At 37.9% G+C, this 18021-nt stretch overlaps 1 protein-coding gene across 1 annotated transcript in view; it reads left to right on the top strand.

The window, feature by feature from the left end:
* Window positions 1-15653, top strand: part of LOC101857951 (beta-centractin) — a 17389-nt gene extending 1736 nt beyond the window's left edge. Inside the window, exons 2-11 of the mRNA XM_005099375.3 lie at window positions 1665-1729; window positions 3300-3375; window positions 4143-4268; window positions 5037-5161; window positions 5658-5874; window positions 6495-6587; window positions 7212-7386; window positions 7979-8040; window positions 9438-9478; window positions 11061-15653. Coding sequence (XP_005099432.1) covers window positions 1665-1729; window positions 3300-3375; window positions 4143-4268; window positions 5037-5161; window positions 5658-5874; window positions 6495-6587; window positions 7212-7386; window positions 7979-8040; window positions 9438-9478; window positions 11061-11163 — 1083 coding nt within the window. The 3' untranslated portion in view covers window positions 11164-15653. The remainder of the gene's footprint in view (window positions 1-1664; window positions 1730-3299; window positions 3376-4142; window positions 4269-5036; window positions 5162-5657; window positions 5875-6494; window positions 6588-7211; window positions 7387-7978; window positions 8041-9437; window positions 9479-11060) is intronic.
* Window positions 15654-18021: the final 2368 nt, after the last annotated feature.

Consider the following 18021-nt stretch of genomic DNA (forward strand, 5'->3'; position numbering starts at 1 on the left):
ACACACACACACACACACACACACACACACACACTACCGGGTCTGGGCGCTGAAACTTTCCGACATCACAAAAGAGTTGTCCTACCGGGTCTGTATACTTCGTGACTTTGTACCGGGTCTGTATATCACTGTAAATTATGGTGGTGTCAATTGCCACCGAGTAAATTGGAGCTCTTTTGCATTGGTGAGTAAATCTAGCCTATTGTCCTCAAGTGATCGGTGTTGACTGTTGTGCGTTCGCCTCTCTGTCCCTCTGTGTGTGTGTGTGTCTTTTCTTGACCCCTGCCCCCGTCCCCCCGGATTTATGTTCCCCGATATAAAATGAATTTCTGCTTGAGTTTGTGTGGGTTTGTGACCTTCTACTTCTAGAATTGCCTGTGTTGGTTCTATACCGAAGTGTAGGCTAAGGCTAGCCTAGGTCTAGGCCTATGTCTCATTGAAAACCCGCAAAGTTGATACCGTAGCTCTAGACTAGTTCTATGCTCGTCCAATAAAATTAGTAGAACAAATTGACCCATTCATTAGACACACATTATGAATAGAAAGCTAAAGATTAGTGTTGTTTTCAGACTTTACACCGCTTCATTCGGTGGCAATTGACACTACCGTCAATTTTTGTCAAAGTAGATCTACCTTAGTCTTAGTCAACCTTAAACTTAAAAAATAGGCGGAGACTACTATAGTACAGTCTGATGAAGGCCTGTAAGCTGCAGGCAGCAGTGGAACCCGCCAAAATAATTAAAAACCCACCACTCACTGTGTCTATTTAGAACCATGTCATCACAATGATTGGCACCAAAAAGTTAAATTTAAAGGAAAATTTAAGTACTTTCGCACTGTGACAACACGGAGAAATGCACTGCTTTTTTTTTGTGGGCTAAAAGTAGCTGATGTTTTGCTGCAGTCCAAATTTATATGGCCGCTAAAACTCTCTCAAATCATCATGAAATTTATGGTGAAATACACGGGAGCATGCCCTCCTGAAATTTTTTTGCAGCCCCCCCACCCCCCAATGTTTGTTAAGAACAAATTAAATATTGTACTTAATTTTGATCATGCAGTTGGGCATCGTAATATAAGTACAAATATAAAAACTTCATATAATATATAGTTCATAAACTTAATATTTGGTGGTGAATAACATCACAATTTATGTGAAGCAGATATAAAACTGAACAAGAAAAGTGCTTTAAAATATCAGGAGGAATTCGGTAACAAGCAACCACTACGATGAAATAGATTGAAAGTAGGGTTATGAGTAGGGTTAGGTCCCTTTATTCTTTTGTTTTTGTATTGTTGGAGTGGTTGCTTGTACAATATATAACAGTCCTTCCAAAAATATCTGAACATGAGACGAGTGAGTCTATATTAAAATAGATTGACACCCCCTCCCCCAGGGTAAGCACATGCTACCAGTAACCAATTACAAACTGTAACGTCTATGGGTCTTTGGGCACAGCGTTACTGCAATGCTTTTCTCTCTCTGCTGAGTATGTAAAATCACCCCTTTTATTATAATACCCCCCCCCCCCCCCCTCGCCCCCAGGCTTTTTTCCCCAACCCTTATTTATTTATTAAACTAAATCTGGGATTATGATCAGATGATGTTTGTTTTTATTTCAATTGATTTCCAACTAACTGCAATGTGTTCCTCTTTCATTTAGGGCTCTGGTGTCATCAAAGCAGGTTTTGCAGGAGACCAAGTTCCCAAATACATATTTCCAAATTAGTAAGTGTATGTTTCTCTCTTTTTAAAAATTGTTCATTTATTTTTTATTTTTTTCAGTTAAAATCTAATTCACCATTTGCTGCTGTGTAATTTTATTCTATCATGCAAAGCATTCATTTGTTCCAGACTTGACTGTAAAGTTCCACCAATTAACAGTCCTTGTGATCATAGATCTTCATCATTTTCTGATGCCATCGAAAAATTCTTTTTTTACTTTTTTTTATGTCAAGACATTTATCAATGTCTTTAGTGACACTCTTACAACTGATTGAGTCTTTTTAAGTATCAAAATAACGCGTATTACATACCAGATGGCATGCAGACAGTAAGCTAGGTCTAAAAAGTAGTACAGAACAACAAGAGTCACACATCAAGTTTTTTTCTCCTACTTACATTTACATTTTGGGATAGACGTAAGCATCTGTATTTTATGCTAATTAATTTCTTTCAAATTTTAAAAAATGGTTATCTTTTTTCATGGTTGACAGAGCTGTCATGGCACACTGTGTCGACTATCAGTTTTTTACAAACCATGTTTTCTTTCATACACCAGTTATTTCTTATTATAATATTCCTCTAACTACATTACAACCTCAGACAGAAGGTACTTAAAAACAAATTCAATCCTTGGTTAAAGGGAATGGGTACCATTTTTTTTATCGCCCAGTCATACAACAAAAAAGAATTTCTCTCTCAAGACTTAAACTTCATGGCAGTAGCAGTTGTGATTATTTTATTGTCATTTCTATCTTTTTATGACAGCATTTTTGTAACCTTTGTAATAGTGTCTTCAATACTGTAATAAAAACCTTACATTTAGTGTTACAATTGTCCGCCTGTTCATATTGATAGATTGTTTTATAAGAATAAAAGATTAAATAGATTATTGGGCTCTTGGTTTTGTTTTGAAAAAGACAGTGGGGAAAGTAAATTTTCTGAAAAGAATATGGTATAATTTATAAGAGCGATGTTATTTTCATTCCTAGATTGTTTTGGGTTTTTTTGTTCTGTCTGTTTTTTTGTTCTGTCTCATTCCATTCGTCCTCTACTTTCTCTTCCTTGGTATCTCTGTCTATCTGTATTTCTTTCTTGTACATTCTCTTTTCTCTGCAACTTGTGTAATGGCAATGTTAAGTCGTACACTTTGTAAGGGTATTGAGGAAGGAATCATAAACCGTATAAAACCACTTTCACACTTGTGGGATGGCAGGTTTTCTTTCAGTGTTTTACCTTCTTTACTGGTCAAATTTCAGCAAAAATATTTGATAGAGATGTGTATCTATAGATACTGTGGAGATTTTTTTATTTTTTTAAAATCCAGGTATTGAACTGTTTGTGGGTTATACCTCTTCATCCTGGCTGCTATCAATATACATTACACAGCTACAAATTTTTAAGTGCAAAAAAATTAATTATCAAGTTCAACAGAGCAATCCTCTGTCAATTGCAGGTCTTAGGTTTCCTGTGACTAGAGTTTGATTTCAAGCTGATCAAAGTTATATTATGTAGCCCATTATTAGAAGCAGGGATCCCGATATATATATATGTAACTTTATTCTTCTGTTCCCAGCATTGGCCGTCCAAAGCATGTACGCATTATGGCAGGAGCTCTTGAAGGGGACATTTTTCTGGGACCAGAAGCTGAGGTGAGATGAAAACAGAGTTGTCATGATTGGCGATACAAAAGTAAATAAGAGTGAGAACAATTTTTAAAAAGTTTTTTGAATCAAGAAATTGCAAATTTACTTGGACATTTTGGAAGTCTAATATTGACAGTGTCCGTGTCAGCAAATGTAAAGTTGTCACTGCGATCATTTCTTTCCTCCTATTTACAACCCCCCTCCAAGACTTACCTGCTGTTTTCATGTTTTCATCATTGTTTAACGTAAGGGCATGCAAATATATGGAGGTTAGATTTACACTCATGGGTGATTGGTGGGTGCTCTGGTGTGGATTGCTCCTTCTTTCATATGAAACATCTATCATCCTTGATTTCTCCTGCTTCTTATATTTGTATACTCACTAGTAATACCTCTAATCTTCATCACCTATATGACGTAATTGTTTTGCAGGTGCCTTAAAGGTCTTTCTAAAACTGAGCTAACCTAAACTAAATTTATAGTTGTGAACTGTTTTGAGAATACAGCTCTTGTGCTATATTTGGAAAAACAGACTATAAGCTTTAAATATTTATAAAGAAGATGCAAATTGTCTGTGACATTGTGAAGATACTCAGCCCTTTCTTTGGAAGTTCTTACTGGTAATGTATAACTGAGTTGACGATAGGATGTAAGTTTTTAAAACAATAATTCTTTTCTCCATGGCTGATAGTATTGCAAATGTTAAAACATTCCTATTTGAGCACTTTATGCTACCAGGTTTTCATTGTTCCACAAACATTTTTGTTATCCAGGAACACAGAGGATTGCTTTCTATCCGCTATCCAATGGAGCATGGAATTGTGAAAGACTGGAATGACATGGAACAAATATGGCAATACATTTATTCAAAGGATCAATTACAGACCATTTCAGAAGAGGTGAGATAATGTCTGGTTAGAAAGCTTTTTTTAACTTTAATGTAAAGGAAGTGAGTGCAGCTTCAAGGATGAGGAACAAGACTAAGAGAAATATAGGGCCTGGTGCTGAGAAAAAAAAAGGGAGAAGGAGGGGGACACTGTAGCTTGTTGTGTTAAATAAAATTTTACACAAGTATAGACTTTTTAAAAATATGTTTTTATTATTCAGTTAGTTTTACTTTGGTATGGGATTTTAATTTTAAGATTCAAAGAATTTCAGCATTTGTTTTTCTTAAACCGACATTGCTTTTGAAAGGTGATATCTTAAAGCTTTCCTCCGGTGTCTCATGCCTCTGTTTGGTAGGTCTGGTTTTTCGATTATTATTAATTATTTTGTAGTCGTGTTGGGAAAATTGTCAGTGTGTGGTCTTGTTAGAAGAAGGGCAGTTCAGAGATCTTGTGTGATTTGGTGACATTTAAGGTAGAAATCCACTTATCTCACTACATATGTACTAGGGACAGCTTTAGCTGAGTTCAGTTTGCTCTCGAAAATTAATCTGAATGAGAGACTGTATGTAGAGGAGCAAGTTCTTGTTTTTTTCTTTTTTTTACTAGTACTGTCCCATTTGACTTTTAAAAAAACAGTAACTTAGTTTTAAGTTTTATTTATTGTTTTCATTGTTCAGTTGTCTGCTTGCATAATTTCTCTGGTTCATGCATGGTGTGCTGTCTTTTTCTTCAGTTATAGAGAAAGTTTGTGATTACTTATTCTTTTACTTTTCCTTTCAGCATCCTGTGTTATTGACAGAGGCACCCCTGAACCCGCAGAGAAATCGGGAGAAAGCGGCGGAAATATTTTTCGAAACATTCAACGTTCCCGCCTTATTCATCTCCATGCAAGCTGTGTTGAGTCTGTAAGTCTTGTTGTTCATTGAATATATTCCCCAGACATAACCTGCTTCTTTTATTAGAAGGAGTACTCTTTGTGAAGAAATTTGGGTTGCATGAGATTAGAATATTGTGTTCTGCTTCGTCTTGTTCACAAACTGAGAAACAAAAGAAACTAGCGTCTTCAAAGTTGACTGGGCTGAAGATGATATCAAGGGCACACAGAACAAGTAGCAGAACCACTTTCCCACCTTTTTTCAATGGGTATGGTGGAGGGATCCAAAATAAACACAACTTACAAAATGAATTCTTTGAATAAAATTCCAGTGTAAACGTTATTCTTTTTTAAATAATTTTAAAGAAAAGGTATGTTTAGTTGAAGTGTTCTGAAGTCATTATATATTTGGTTCAGACCTTTACATAATTCAGGTGTATTTTTCGTGAATGTTGGATATTAGATTAAATATTTTTGATGATATGACAGCAATATTTCTTTTGCTTTCATTTTTCTCTATTTATCAGGTATGCCACTGGGCGTACCACTGGTGTTGTGCTAGACGCAGGAGATGGTGTGACTCACGCAGTGCCCATCTACGAAGGTTTTGCCATGCCACACAGCATAATGAGAGTTGACATAGCAGGAAGAGACGTTACCCGCTACTTGCGTCTGTTGTTGAGGAAAGAGGGCTTTGACTTCCACACGTCTGCTGAGTTTGAAGTTGTGAAACAGCTGAAAGAGGTACTTGCTATATATTAAAGCAAGACAAAATGTTGCCAACACTAATGCTTGGTTTGTCTCTCTGTTGGGGGAAAAAATATGACATGCAAAGAGTAGTCATGTATAAGTAAAGAAATCCATTGTTTGTCAGATAGTTGGGGGGTATTCCACAGTTTTGTTTGATAATCCCATTTGTTTTTTAATATTGGGAGGGGGAGTAGAGGGTCACAATAGAATGGGAAATTCAACAAGGAAGTGGTATGTTTATAAAATTTGGAAACTACTGTAATACATATTTATCTTCTGCGGAAAGTTACTCCAATAAATAGTTTATTTAGTTTAGTTTAGTAAGAGTTTTGCAGCGCCCGCAACTGCATAAGGTCATATGAGCACACAAATACTGTTCATGACCAGAAAAATATTGCACATGTGTGTAATAGCTCATCTATCAATGTCTGAGGATGACCAATACATTCGCAGAAGAGAATAATACAGGAAGTACACACTCTTGTCGCTTTGTATTACGTACATTTGGGGATTTAAAACTGTTTTCAGGTGTTTGAGTTGGGGGAGAAGTTTGTATTATATCCTTAATTTCTATATTCTGACCTGTATTCATTTGCATTGGTTATTTTTTTCAGAGGACTTGTTATCTCTCCATCAACCCACTAAGGGAAGAAAGTATGGAGTCAGAAAAGGTTCAGTACACTCTTCCAGATGGCAATGAAGTGGAGGTCAGTAACAGTGTCTTTATTACCTAAATCTTTCCGAGCAAAAGTTGTAATTGTTTATTCTGAATTGTTTGTCTTTGTGTATGTAAGATTTAGAAACTTGGGAACCTCTAGTTTAACTTAAACCATTAAATTTATTGTGTCTGATTCTGTCATGGCAAGATCTTATTTTAATCCTCAGTCCATTGTTTATGTTTCTGTCTTGATTTGTTTTATCATTAAAGAAAGGACAGTAATCATGTCAGTATGCCTCTCTTAAATTCGAACATGTATTTTGTCAAAGGGTGAGGTGTGTAAGAGAGATCTTCTCCGCTCGTTGTGTTTACATGGCAGTGTTCTCTGTTTTCTAGATTTTAGAAATAAAGTTTCACAGTAGTTGTTATGTACCTAACTGGCTCAGTTATGTGATTTGGAATTTTCTGAAAGTTTATATCTGATATTAACGCTGAAAGTTGGTATGTGTTTTTGTGTGGTCTGAACTTTCTACTCTCTTCACTCCTACCAGTGATACTATTGTTTAATGAGTTACTACCAAATTGTAGTTGTCATTGTGCTGACTCCCCTTCAATTTGCTATAAACTACTTAAACCACATGTCTTGTAATGATACTTCTTGATCTTGGGGCAGATTGGACCTGCAAGGTTCCGGGCACCAGAGTTGCTCTTCAGACCAGATCTGGTTGGGGATGAGTGTGAGGGAATCCATGAAGTCTTATCCTGTGCTATTCAGAAGTCAGACCTGGACTTGAGGAAGACACTGTATTCGAACATTGTTCTTAGTGGAGGATCTACATTGTTCAAAGGTACACGCGTTAGGACCTCATGTATTTGAGAGAAGTTTCGTAGAGAAAAGGTATTGCTTGATTTGTAATGGCAAAGAAAAGAAAGCGACATTGTATTAGAATGCTTCTTGAACTGAATAGAAAATACTATGGATTTAAAGACAATGCTTGTTTCACATGTCAGCTCTGCCCCTTTCTCTAGAGGAGCCACATTCACAGTGGCATTATCCCAGTTAGGACCGCCAATGTGTTCCTGTCATTTTTTCCCTTCAAAATGTTTCATTGTTATATGACCTGCAAATGTAATAATTGTAACTTCAGTTAGCGTGAACAAGTTTGAACCGTTGCCATAATTAAAGATTTTTATATAACCTGTCCAAGACAACCCCGTTGTCAAAAAGAAAAGTAGTAATCTTAGACAGGTGGTGGTCCTCTTGAACAGTGTTATAGTTGTTGTTTTTTTAAGCAAGTGGGGAATTTCATATGTGATTTTTTTGGACAGGTGGTCGACAGAGCAGGTAGGATTGTGTTTTGTGAGGCCTTTTGGTTTGCTGAGTGAATGACAAATCTTGTAAGTCGCACTATTAATTAACAAGTTGTTTTTTCTCTGCAGGATTTGGAGACAGGCTCTTAAGTGAATTGAAGAAATTAGCTCCAAGAGAAGTGAAATTGAGGGTAAGTATGTATGTTATGTCAGCCAAACAATGGCTTAAATATTTTGCTGAATGTGATGCAGTTGTTTGATGAACTGGGAACAAGTGGTTGGAGGGTACTTGTAAATTCAATTTCTTTATTTTCTCTTATTTTTTTCTGTCACCCATTTTGTTTTGTCTCAGTTCAAGTTGACTTATCTTACTGGTACACTTCTCTTTATCTGAAATTTTAATTCTTACTTCAAAGTTTGTCTAAAAAATAACTTTCAGTGGTGACAAAGTGATGTCTTGCAAATATCTGTTTCTATAATTGCTCCACCTTTAACTCACTTGCGACTGGGCCCTTTCACCAGCCACAAGCGTTGAAGACTGGCGTTTTTGGGGGTATTTCAATAAATCACCACAACTCTCAGAATTACCCTATTGTAATCATTTTTTGACACAGTAAAGTAACATTCAAGCTTAATCTAATACAAAAAACTAAAGTTGTCTAAGTCTAATACTTTAATTTGTATGATTTTTTAAAAATTGGCATGAATTTGATTTTCCGAAAAAATTTCCAGAGATGTGACAAGTAGAATGAAATTCACTGCAACAACAAAAATAAAAGTTCAAAGTGTTCTGGTTTGATTTGTATACATGTGCGAGTGTTTGGTGAAAATATAAAAGCTGGTCTGTGCATTGATTCAGACCCATACACTGAATTACATGAGACAGATGTACGGCACGACGTTGAGATTTCGTTGCGCGAAAAACAGCACCGGTACTAGTGCTAGATCTAGCCCTAGAACTACGACTCGGGCCGTGTTCGGGTACATATCCAGGATCCTAACTATTAGACACATCATATTCTGAGACACTAGAACTAGTAAAACGTACAGAAGTATAGAAAACGGCGAAATTATGTGATTCTTGTTCATGCGACTTCTTCGACCGTTACTACGACGCGACTGTCGGATTACTATGAGCTGTATAGAAAAAAACAAAGCGCGAGTTCCGGTCTGTTCAACCCCAGTTGGAGTCACTGTCCCTCACCTTCAATAACTTAAAAACTACCGGCCCCAGAGATAGGAAACGAAGTCTAAGTAGCTCAGGCTTGGCCAAACAAGGGTACGAGGCGGGTCTCGCGATCCGTGCGTGATTTGTAGAGCGGAAAAAAAATTCCAAAGTTGGTCACGCAGGGCTTGTGAGACCCGTCGCGAGCGTCGCGGCGGGGGTCACGCAACTGTTGTGTGGCCCGTCTGAAGTGAGTTAACTGAAACAGGGAATTCTCTTCCTGCTTTGGTGAATTTTTGAAAGCTCAAATGGCTCACTAGCCCCAAAAAAGCAAAGATGAAAATTGGATAAAGGTTTAGAGTATTAAGATGAACAGGACTAAAATGATTTGTCATGTAGTTTGTATTATTTTTATGTTTTCAGATATCTGCTCCCCAAGAGAGATTGTACTCAACTTGGATTGGGTGAGTGGCACATTAATCTTGCATTAACTTCGATAGAAATCAATTTCAAATGTTTGGACATCTTTTTATATTTATTTTTGCACACTTTCAGTCTAAGAGAGCACATTCGAAGTACATTTTTGATTTAAGAAAAGAACATTTCTGTTTACAAAGTGACAGTTTTTGCTTCATATTTGGTCTTGCAGGAACACTGTTTTTGTATAGAGGTATCAGTGGCCAGCTGTTTAGATGTACAGTAGTCTCCGCCTAAACGCACGCCATACAAAAGCAGGCTCCGCCTAAACGCACGCTTTCGTCATCTGACGGGTTTTTTACTATATAATTTAGACGTACAAACACACAGTCACTCCCTCTAAATGCACGCTCCGATCCGCGAAACACGCTGACAGGTTAGTTAAGCTTGACAAGGGGAAATTTTCACTACAACCTGCACAGCTTGCATAGACAAGCCAAGAAAACCGGGTGAGAGTGCCCCTCACGCGAAACAAAGAGAGTGATAGACAACGTTTTCACACCCAACTTTCCACAGACACATAGGTCTGGTTCTCGGCCTAGGGCTGGTCGGGGAGGGGGGGGGGGGGCGGTTGGGGGACTGAACTGTTTTTCGATTAGTCACTGGAAATACATCTTTGAGAGAAGGTTTCTGACTGGTGTTTGGGGGACTGCGTGTAATGTTTAGTTAGACCTAGGCCTGATGCGCAACACGCGTGAATGCAGTAAAACACTAGATAGGCCTCAATAGGGTTTAAGATTAGCCAAGTAAGCCTAATCAGTTGCGCTCGAAGAACTTATATATATTCTTATAACGTACTTGTTCAACGAATCACAAGAGAAATGTTTCTCTGAATGTAGAGATCTATGATTCTGATGTCGTCCGTGAATTTACGGTCAGGGGGTGGTCGCTTGGAAAGCCACGTGGCCGCGCCGTTGTCTCTATGACTATCTCCAACATTTTCCTCTTAACTGTTGCCGGCGTTTTATAGTGCATATTCATTACATTAATTTACATTGAGGCTGTCTGTCTACCCCCCTCCCCCCAATTCAACGCCTTTGTAGTCATAACCGCAGTCAAGGAATCCTTCACAAAACAGTCACGTGTCGTCACATATCGGCAAAAATTGACCCTCACCCCAAAGGGAGGTCACTTGAATATCAAGGCAATGAAATGACGGCGTCCCTTCCTCCCTTTGCAAAGGTTCATGTAAACGCACGCTCCGTATAAACACACGCTGAAGAGCCCTCCTGAGCACCGTGCGTTTAGGCGGAGACTACTGTACTGAACCAAACAATTTAGGGGGGAAAAGTTTTATTGCAAGTTCTTAATCTGTGGTATTGTTTGCTGTCCCATGAGATCATATTTGGTTAAATTTCAACTTCTAAAAGTGGAAAGAAGGCAAGAAAATATGTATTAGGTAAGATTCAATTTGTACCTTTTTTTTCAGAAAAAAAAAGCATTGCTTTCAGGGCTTAAAAGAGTTGAACAGCTTGGCGATGATATGTTATGTATGAATGTAAAAATTCAGTGTGTTTCCACAATAACTTCAGTTATGGCTTACTTTTGTTCTTCTTCTTTCATTTGCAGAGGTTCCATCCTGGCATCCCTGGACACTTTCAGAAAGATGTGGGTTTCAAAACGAGAATATCACGAGGAAGGAGTGAAGGCCATTCATAGAAAAACGTTTTAGCCTCTAGTCAGTGTAGCTTTTAGTTTTGTCATTTGTAATCAATCTCTTCATAGAGGGATATGAAGTACGAAGCAACCGGGTGTCCTAAAGAAAACCCTGATGAATTCCAACTCTGTGCATATCTGTGAAAAATGAGTCCTTTGTAACAATTTGGTACATGATGAAAATTAATTTATCTTAATCTGTAGCAACAACTGTGTTTTTTGGTGCATTGAAATTAATTTGCAGTTTTGTTCGAAATTTTGTATGCAGCTTTAACATAGTTGGAATTCTTCTAAGGGGTATTTTGATAAATGAACAAACTTGAAGTAAAAAACCAAAAACCAAAAAAATCCCTGAAATAGACTTAAATCAGTGAAGTACACCTTAAATAATTGTTATGGTGATTCACATTTGTTCTGTGTATTACTCAAGCCCAGTTCTATGTGAACTTTTCCTATCAAGGGTGTATTTTTTGTGGTTTGAATTTTAATGTAAAATGTAGCTAGCCATAAATTTTGCTTTTTGGGGGGAAAAAATTGCAAAATTATTTGTGATGACCCGTATTTCCACGTGAGCAGGTGAGCACTGCTCCTCACTTTGTGCATATGTTCTGTGTGGCGTTGTCAGCAGAACTAGGCTCAGAAGCACTTGGAATGAAAGTTAAGAAAGTTTATTGTTGTAAAATGTCAGAGGTTCTGGATTTTTAGATGTCAGCTTGTTTCCAGACCTTATTTTCAAACATTATGGCACTTTTTTGCGGCCTCACCTACTGTGAAAAGTTAGTTGCATAGGATGCACAAACTTTTTTCAGGAAGTTAGAATTGTTTATTTCTAAGATACTCTTCTTCAGTTGAGCAGAAAAATGCTCATTAATCATGCCTTGTTGTGTGAACCCTGGTTGTTGTTTTGTTTTTGTTTTTTTTGTCCCAAGTTTTCATCGCATAGGATATCATTTATTGTGCTTTACGGAAAGAATTTTAAGCAATGTTCTGAAACATTCTCATAACCTGTTGATAGTTGTTTTTAGTCGGCTGTGGATACAATGATGTCAATCATATAAAACCTGTCTGATTTGCCCATTGCCAGTGGGAGAAAGCTAACTTATCACGAATTCACTGGTATTCTTAACTTGTTTCTGTTTTTGAAGATTAATTCAGAAATCAAGATATTTTTGTGTGCTTTCATTTTCCATTTCGTTGTACTTATTCTCTTTTGATTGAGTTGAGAGTGAAATGGAAGAATTTATGTGTCCAATTCTTTTTGTAGAAGTTGAGGGATGGAAAAGAGCTTTGGTGGGCAGATAAATTCATTAGAAGTATGGTCTTAATGATCAGCCCCTGTAAGACCTTGTGAAAGGGGACGTTTAATATTATAATCATCCTCTTAAATGCTTTAGTTCTGGTGCCAAAATTGCAGAGTGTTAAGTGTTATTTGTTGTTGTTTTTTAATGATATTGTTTATTTTTTTGGTTTGTTCCATCAAAGACATTAAGGCTTATAAGTAGAGGATATTCTAAAAGAAAGTTTGAATCTTTGAGAATTTAGCAAAATAACGTTTTTAATCTTCAAAGAGTTTCTTAATACAATGAGTGTTCATGTGTATTTTTAAGTGCCTGTCGTGCCAAGAAGCAGGGCTCTAGGCCTAGCGCTGGTTTCTGTGACTGAGTTTTTTTGCTTATAAATCGAATTAATATGTTAGCAGGGTCTATTTGTATTTGGGTTTTATATGCTACTATACGTTCTGATGACCTGTCCTTTCCAGTGCAAGATGATGATTGGAATAAATTATAATGCATCTGAAGTTTGTTTAGAGTCAACTGTTAGCTTTGAAGGATACTCCAAATACACGTAACACGCTTGTTGTTATGAAGCGTTTCCTGAGAGACATCTGCTTTATATTGTTGAAATTGGAATTGAAGCAAGAGATTGCTTTCTAGTTATGTTGCACAGATATGTGTTGTGATGGTTTTTAAAGCATGGATGAATAAAATAAAAGGGAGTTGAAGTGGTGGGGGTGGGGGGAAAAAACAACAATTTTTCGAATTTCGACGAGTAGTAAGCCTGTTGCTCTGAACACTTTCACAATGAGCGTTCATGTTCATGCAAAGTGTTCATAATTTACAATTCCTTGAATTACATGGGGAGATGGTGAAGCTCTTGGGACTGCTTTTTTAAGCCATTGTTTTCTTGGAACATTGGTAAACTATATTTTAGCTTATCGCTTGGAATACTCATGTATGTTTATCAATCCAATAGGAATACGGGAATGTTGTTGCCACTTATATATAAATGTACCCAATCGACATTTATGCCCCATTTCTCTTTGGGGTTGTTTTCAGTTCAGTTTTAAAACTCTAGCCTTGCCTCCTGTATGATTTAAATTTCTGTAGACTTGCGTAGTCAGGAGGGAAAGTGAACTTAACTGGTGATAGGGTTGACACAAAGTTTGTTTCTTTTACTTTTCTCTTTAGCAGTACCATAACCTCAGTGTTCCGTGAGAATGTAAGTTTTGTTTTCAGATTTGAGTTCTCATTGGCAAAACTGTGCGGGTATGCTTGTGTGTGATTTAAACCTTGACCTTTTTACTGCCTTTTTCTTTATCACTGTTCAATTTGTCTCCCCTTTTTTTTTATTGTTTAAGAATCGCGAGTTTTGTGACATATTTCTTTGTAAAGTGCTTGCCATTTCCCCAATCAAGGTTACAATATCATTGCAATGTGTTGTTTTGTGTACTCGTTGCCGCAAACTTTTCATTATGAATTTCTGCTGTGTGTGTGGGGGTGAAATACAAACTGTAAACAAAGACAGAAATGTATGACCCTATGGCCCTATGATTTTATTAAGTCCCTTAAAGATTATGAAAGAGAGTGATTTGTTTGGTGCTTGTTGTGAGTTGTATGCGAGGGTCAGGTTTTTCCCCCAACGCGTCAATGGTTTGCTTGACTGGAGTGTGCTTCAGCTACTCGAGTAAATGATCACAGGTGGACACAAGGAATATAGAGACCTTGAAAAAAAATTATTCTCTGAATAATTGATTTAAGATGTTGCTGTTCTCCATTCATCACACATCAGCCAATGCAAACATAAACTTACGGTCTTTTTGATAGCGTAGAAACAAATTGGGCATGTGTGTGATCATTGATGACCTTATTCTATCCAAAGAGGAAAGGCTGCAAAGTTTAAACAAGCTTAAATATTTGCTGGTTCTCTTCATGGTTGAAACACAGGACTAACGTCTGCTGTGAAATGACTAGAAGACATCTTAACTTCCTTGCTAAACAGTATAAAAAGTAAAAGTTCGGTTCTCTTGACTGGACGATATATTGTTTAGCACCAGTACTGCTGCCTCTCTTTGAGAATGTAGGCCTATCCATCTCGGCACATTTTTTCCCCCGACAGGCAGGCAGGTTTTGAAGCAGCCCACCTCTACACCTCTACATTGTGTTGATGTGAGCATAGAACACTTACATTGGGGGGGGGGGTCAATTGGAGAAAATTGAATTTGGAAGTGCCAGTTCTGTTGGCCCCAAGGACAAAGATGAAAGTATAGAATGTATTCCTTTCACTTCCAAAGACATTTTATCAGTAAAATCCAAGACGGTCGTCCATATTACGTTGTGACACTGGTTCTTAGAATATATTGCGTAGGTTCTGCTGTTGGTAGGTGCAGAAGAGTTGAAAAAAAATATGGGTCCACCTTTAATGTTCCTTGGGTATGGTGCATAACTTTCTCCCTTATTGTTATTCTTCTTCTTATAATAAGTAGCTCCTCATCACAGGTGTGAAGACCATACATTTCCCCTGGTGCAATATATATAATAATGCTCTTTTGCGCTGTAGTCATTGTTTACTCGGTTTCTTTTTGTCCTGAAACATAGATGCATTTGGTGATGGAAATTCTGTACGTCTTCCATTGTTCCTGGTGTTAGTGTCCCACAATTCTGAAAATAATGGAACCCCTGATAAGGCTAGCTTAAGATTTCAGCAAATTTTAAGAATAATGCCACATGTTGAAGGGTCATCAGATACTCCAAAAGTGATGCTGTATTAGATCTATGTGGCTTTTATAATTTATTACCGATTTTTTTTGGGGGGTGGGGGGGGTCTTTTTTTTTTCCAAATTATCACACCTGGTTGGATGTTTTCCATATTTTCTAGACTGCTTAATTATGTGTTTCCTTTTCAAATGTGCACATGACATTAGTCAATGACCAAACAGTTCTGTGTTCATCGTTCAGTAATTGTGAAACCAATGTGGTTTGGTGTACTTTTGTCTGTATGTAGATCCAACGTCTACATCATATAATCTTGTCACTCTGCTGTTCTCCACATGAGAAAAGCATTGTACTTTTCTGTGTGTATGTAACTTGTAACAATCTGACTTGTCCCTAGAGAAAGAAAACCTGAACATTTGTTTGGTTGTGTGCTATTATCATGTGCTGTTTGCTACGCGATGCTTTTTTTTTTTTTCTTTTTTGATCTTTGTAAATATAACTCTGACACAAAAGAGCCGTTGTCCTGTTTGTGTTTTCTTGCAAGTCACCCGTCGACTGTTGGTTGAAGAACCTTCAGTGCAACTGATTGTGTCCCTAGACCTGGGATGTCCAAGTGCCGTTTTCAAAGACATCTTACTCTTTGCTTATGCAAACTAGATTTGTTAACTTGTAAGGCCCCCTACACATTATACGTTCCAAACTGCCAATTCGGAATGGAAAGGCAAACCTGGTCGACGACAGCCCTTGTGTGACGTCGTGGGCTTAGCGGTAGCCGGCTTATCTTGTAACTGCCAATATCTTCAAAATAATTTACCGCTCATAAAATCTGATTACATTTTTAGAACGAGCTACCCATTTTTAAGGCAAGATCCAAACAGAATTTGTGGGGGGTTTTTTCAATAATTAAAAAGAAAACAAAATTCTTCCCCATGAGCAGCCCATAAATTGTATTCAAATCGTCATTGTCAGTACACTTGCTGCGGTTAAACCATGCATGATGTGGATGACGTGCCTACCCGTCGAATGGCGGTCTTGCACGGCGTTTCGAACGCCAGTTTCCACTCAGGTTAAAACGACCCGGTCGGAACGCACATATGTAGGGCCCTAAGGATTCATGAAAATTGTTGACAGAGCCACCAGCTGATGAGCCTGTCTCTACCAAAATGTTCCATGAGAAACAAGCACCCTACTTCAGTACTTAACTTTCTTGAGGCATAATTTTAGTGTTTATACACACACCAAAACTCAAAGAACACGCCCTCATTTGAGTTTTTCAAAAGGAAATCCCAAAGCAGGCACAGTTGTGAAAATATTGTTAGAAAGCTCAGGCTCAAGCCAAAAACTTGGATGATTCAAAACGAGAAAAAGTGTGCTTCAAATGACTCTGTGCCTCTTGAAGATCAGAAGGTGGAACATTATGACTTGCCTTAAAAAATATAAAGGCTCAAAACCAAAACTGAAAATAAAAGCTAATAGTACAGAAGTATGATGACCATGAATAGATGGAGGAAGGTTTTATTTACATGAGGTCAACATTGAGAAAACAATTGCTCGCTAAAACACAAACTGATACCTTTTCCATTCTGTACAGGCAAATAAATTATTTTTACACTGGTATTTCTGTTTACTTGAACATAAATACATAAAGCATGATCTAATGCATACGGCATTACTATACAGTAGTCTCCGCCTAAATGCACACCATACAAAAGCACGCTCAGCTCAAACGCACGTTTTCGTCATCTGGCAGATTTTTTACTACATAATTTTTACGTACAAATGCATGGTCACTCCCTCTAAACACCCTCCGATCTGCGAAACACACCGACAGGTAAAGCTTGACAAAGCAAATTTTTCACTATAATCTGCACAGCTTGCATAAGACAAGCCTAGAAAACCGGATATTTGGTGAGACTGCCCCTCACGCCGAACAAAGAGAGCGATGGATAGCGTTTTCACACCCAACTTTCCACAGACACACAGGTCTAGGACTGGTCCGTGAAATGTTGGGGGGGTTGGTGGACTGAAATGTTATTTGATTGGTCACTGGAAATGCATTTCTATGAGAGAAGGTTTCAGACTGGCGTTTGGGTGACTGCATGTAATGCTTAGTTAGACCTAAGCCTATGATGCACAACACGCGTGAATGATCGTCAATGAATTTACAGTCGGGGGTGGTCGCTAGGATAGCCACGAGGCTGGGCCGTCGTCTCTGTGATTATGACCAACAATTTCCTTTACGGCTATCTGTTCCCGACATTTTATGGTGCATATCATTGCATTAAGTAGGTAGCGTAAACACGGCCTCGCGGGCACTCGCGGCCTTCCGACCTCGTGGTATCGGTGAAATCGGGGTAATTCCGATCGCTATTTCTTTGCTCTTTCGCTACAAAACACCAAATGTCGTACACCTTGTAAAAGTTCAGCTTTTCCTCGTTACAATGGTGCAAGTTGTATTTTATGTCCGATTAGTAGGAGCTGGAGAATCGCCGACGAAAGCGAAGCCCCTCGCGGTCGGAATGCGTGGTCAGCCAGTTGAAAAATTGACACGGGTGCATTCAAATGCTTCGCGGAACGAGGAATGATTAAATACCGTCTTTTCATTGGCGGAGAACTGTAGAGCTTTACACCGGCTTTCCCGTGGTATGTGTTTTGCCTTTGGGGTCTAAATAGAAAGCTTAAAAAAATACTGTCAAAATGTTTAAAGATCATTTTTTACCCATAATATGTAAAATACTGGCTTAAAAAATACATCTAATAAAAGATCAGCTTATTTCCTATTAGAATAAAGTAATCAGCTTGGAATTATTTTTCATCAATCCTTCCGCGAGACTCAGAAAGCATGTGACCCCGCACGCGGGGTACACTACAGTATAGAGCCG

Source organism: Aplysia californica, unplaced genomic scaffold (assembly GCF_000002075.1).
Source record: "Aplysia californica isolate F4 #8 unplaced genomic scaffold, AplCal3.0 scaffold00211, whole genome shotgun sequence".
NCBI classification, from domain to species: Eukaryota; Metazoa; Mollusca; class Gastropoda; order Aplysiida; family Aplysiidae; genus Aplysia; species Aplysia californica.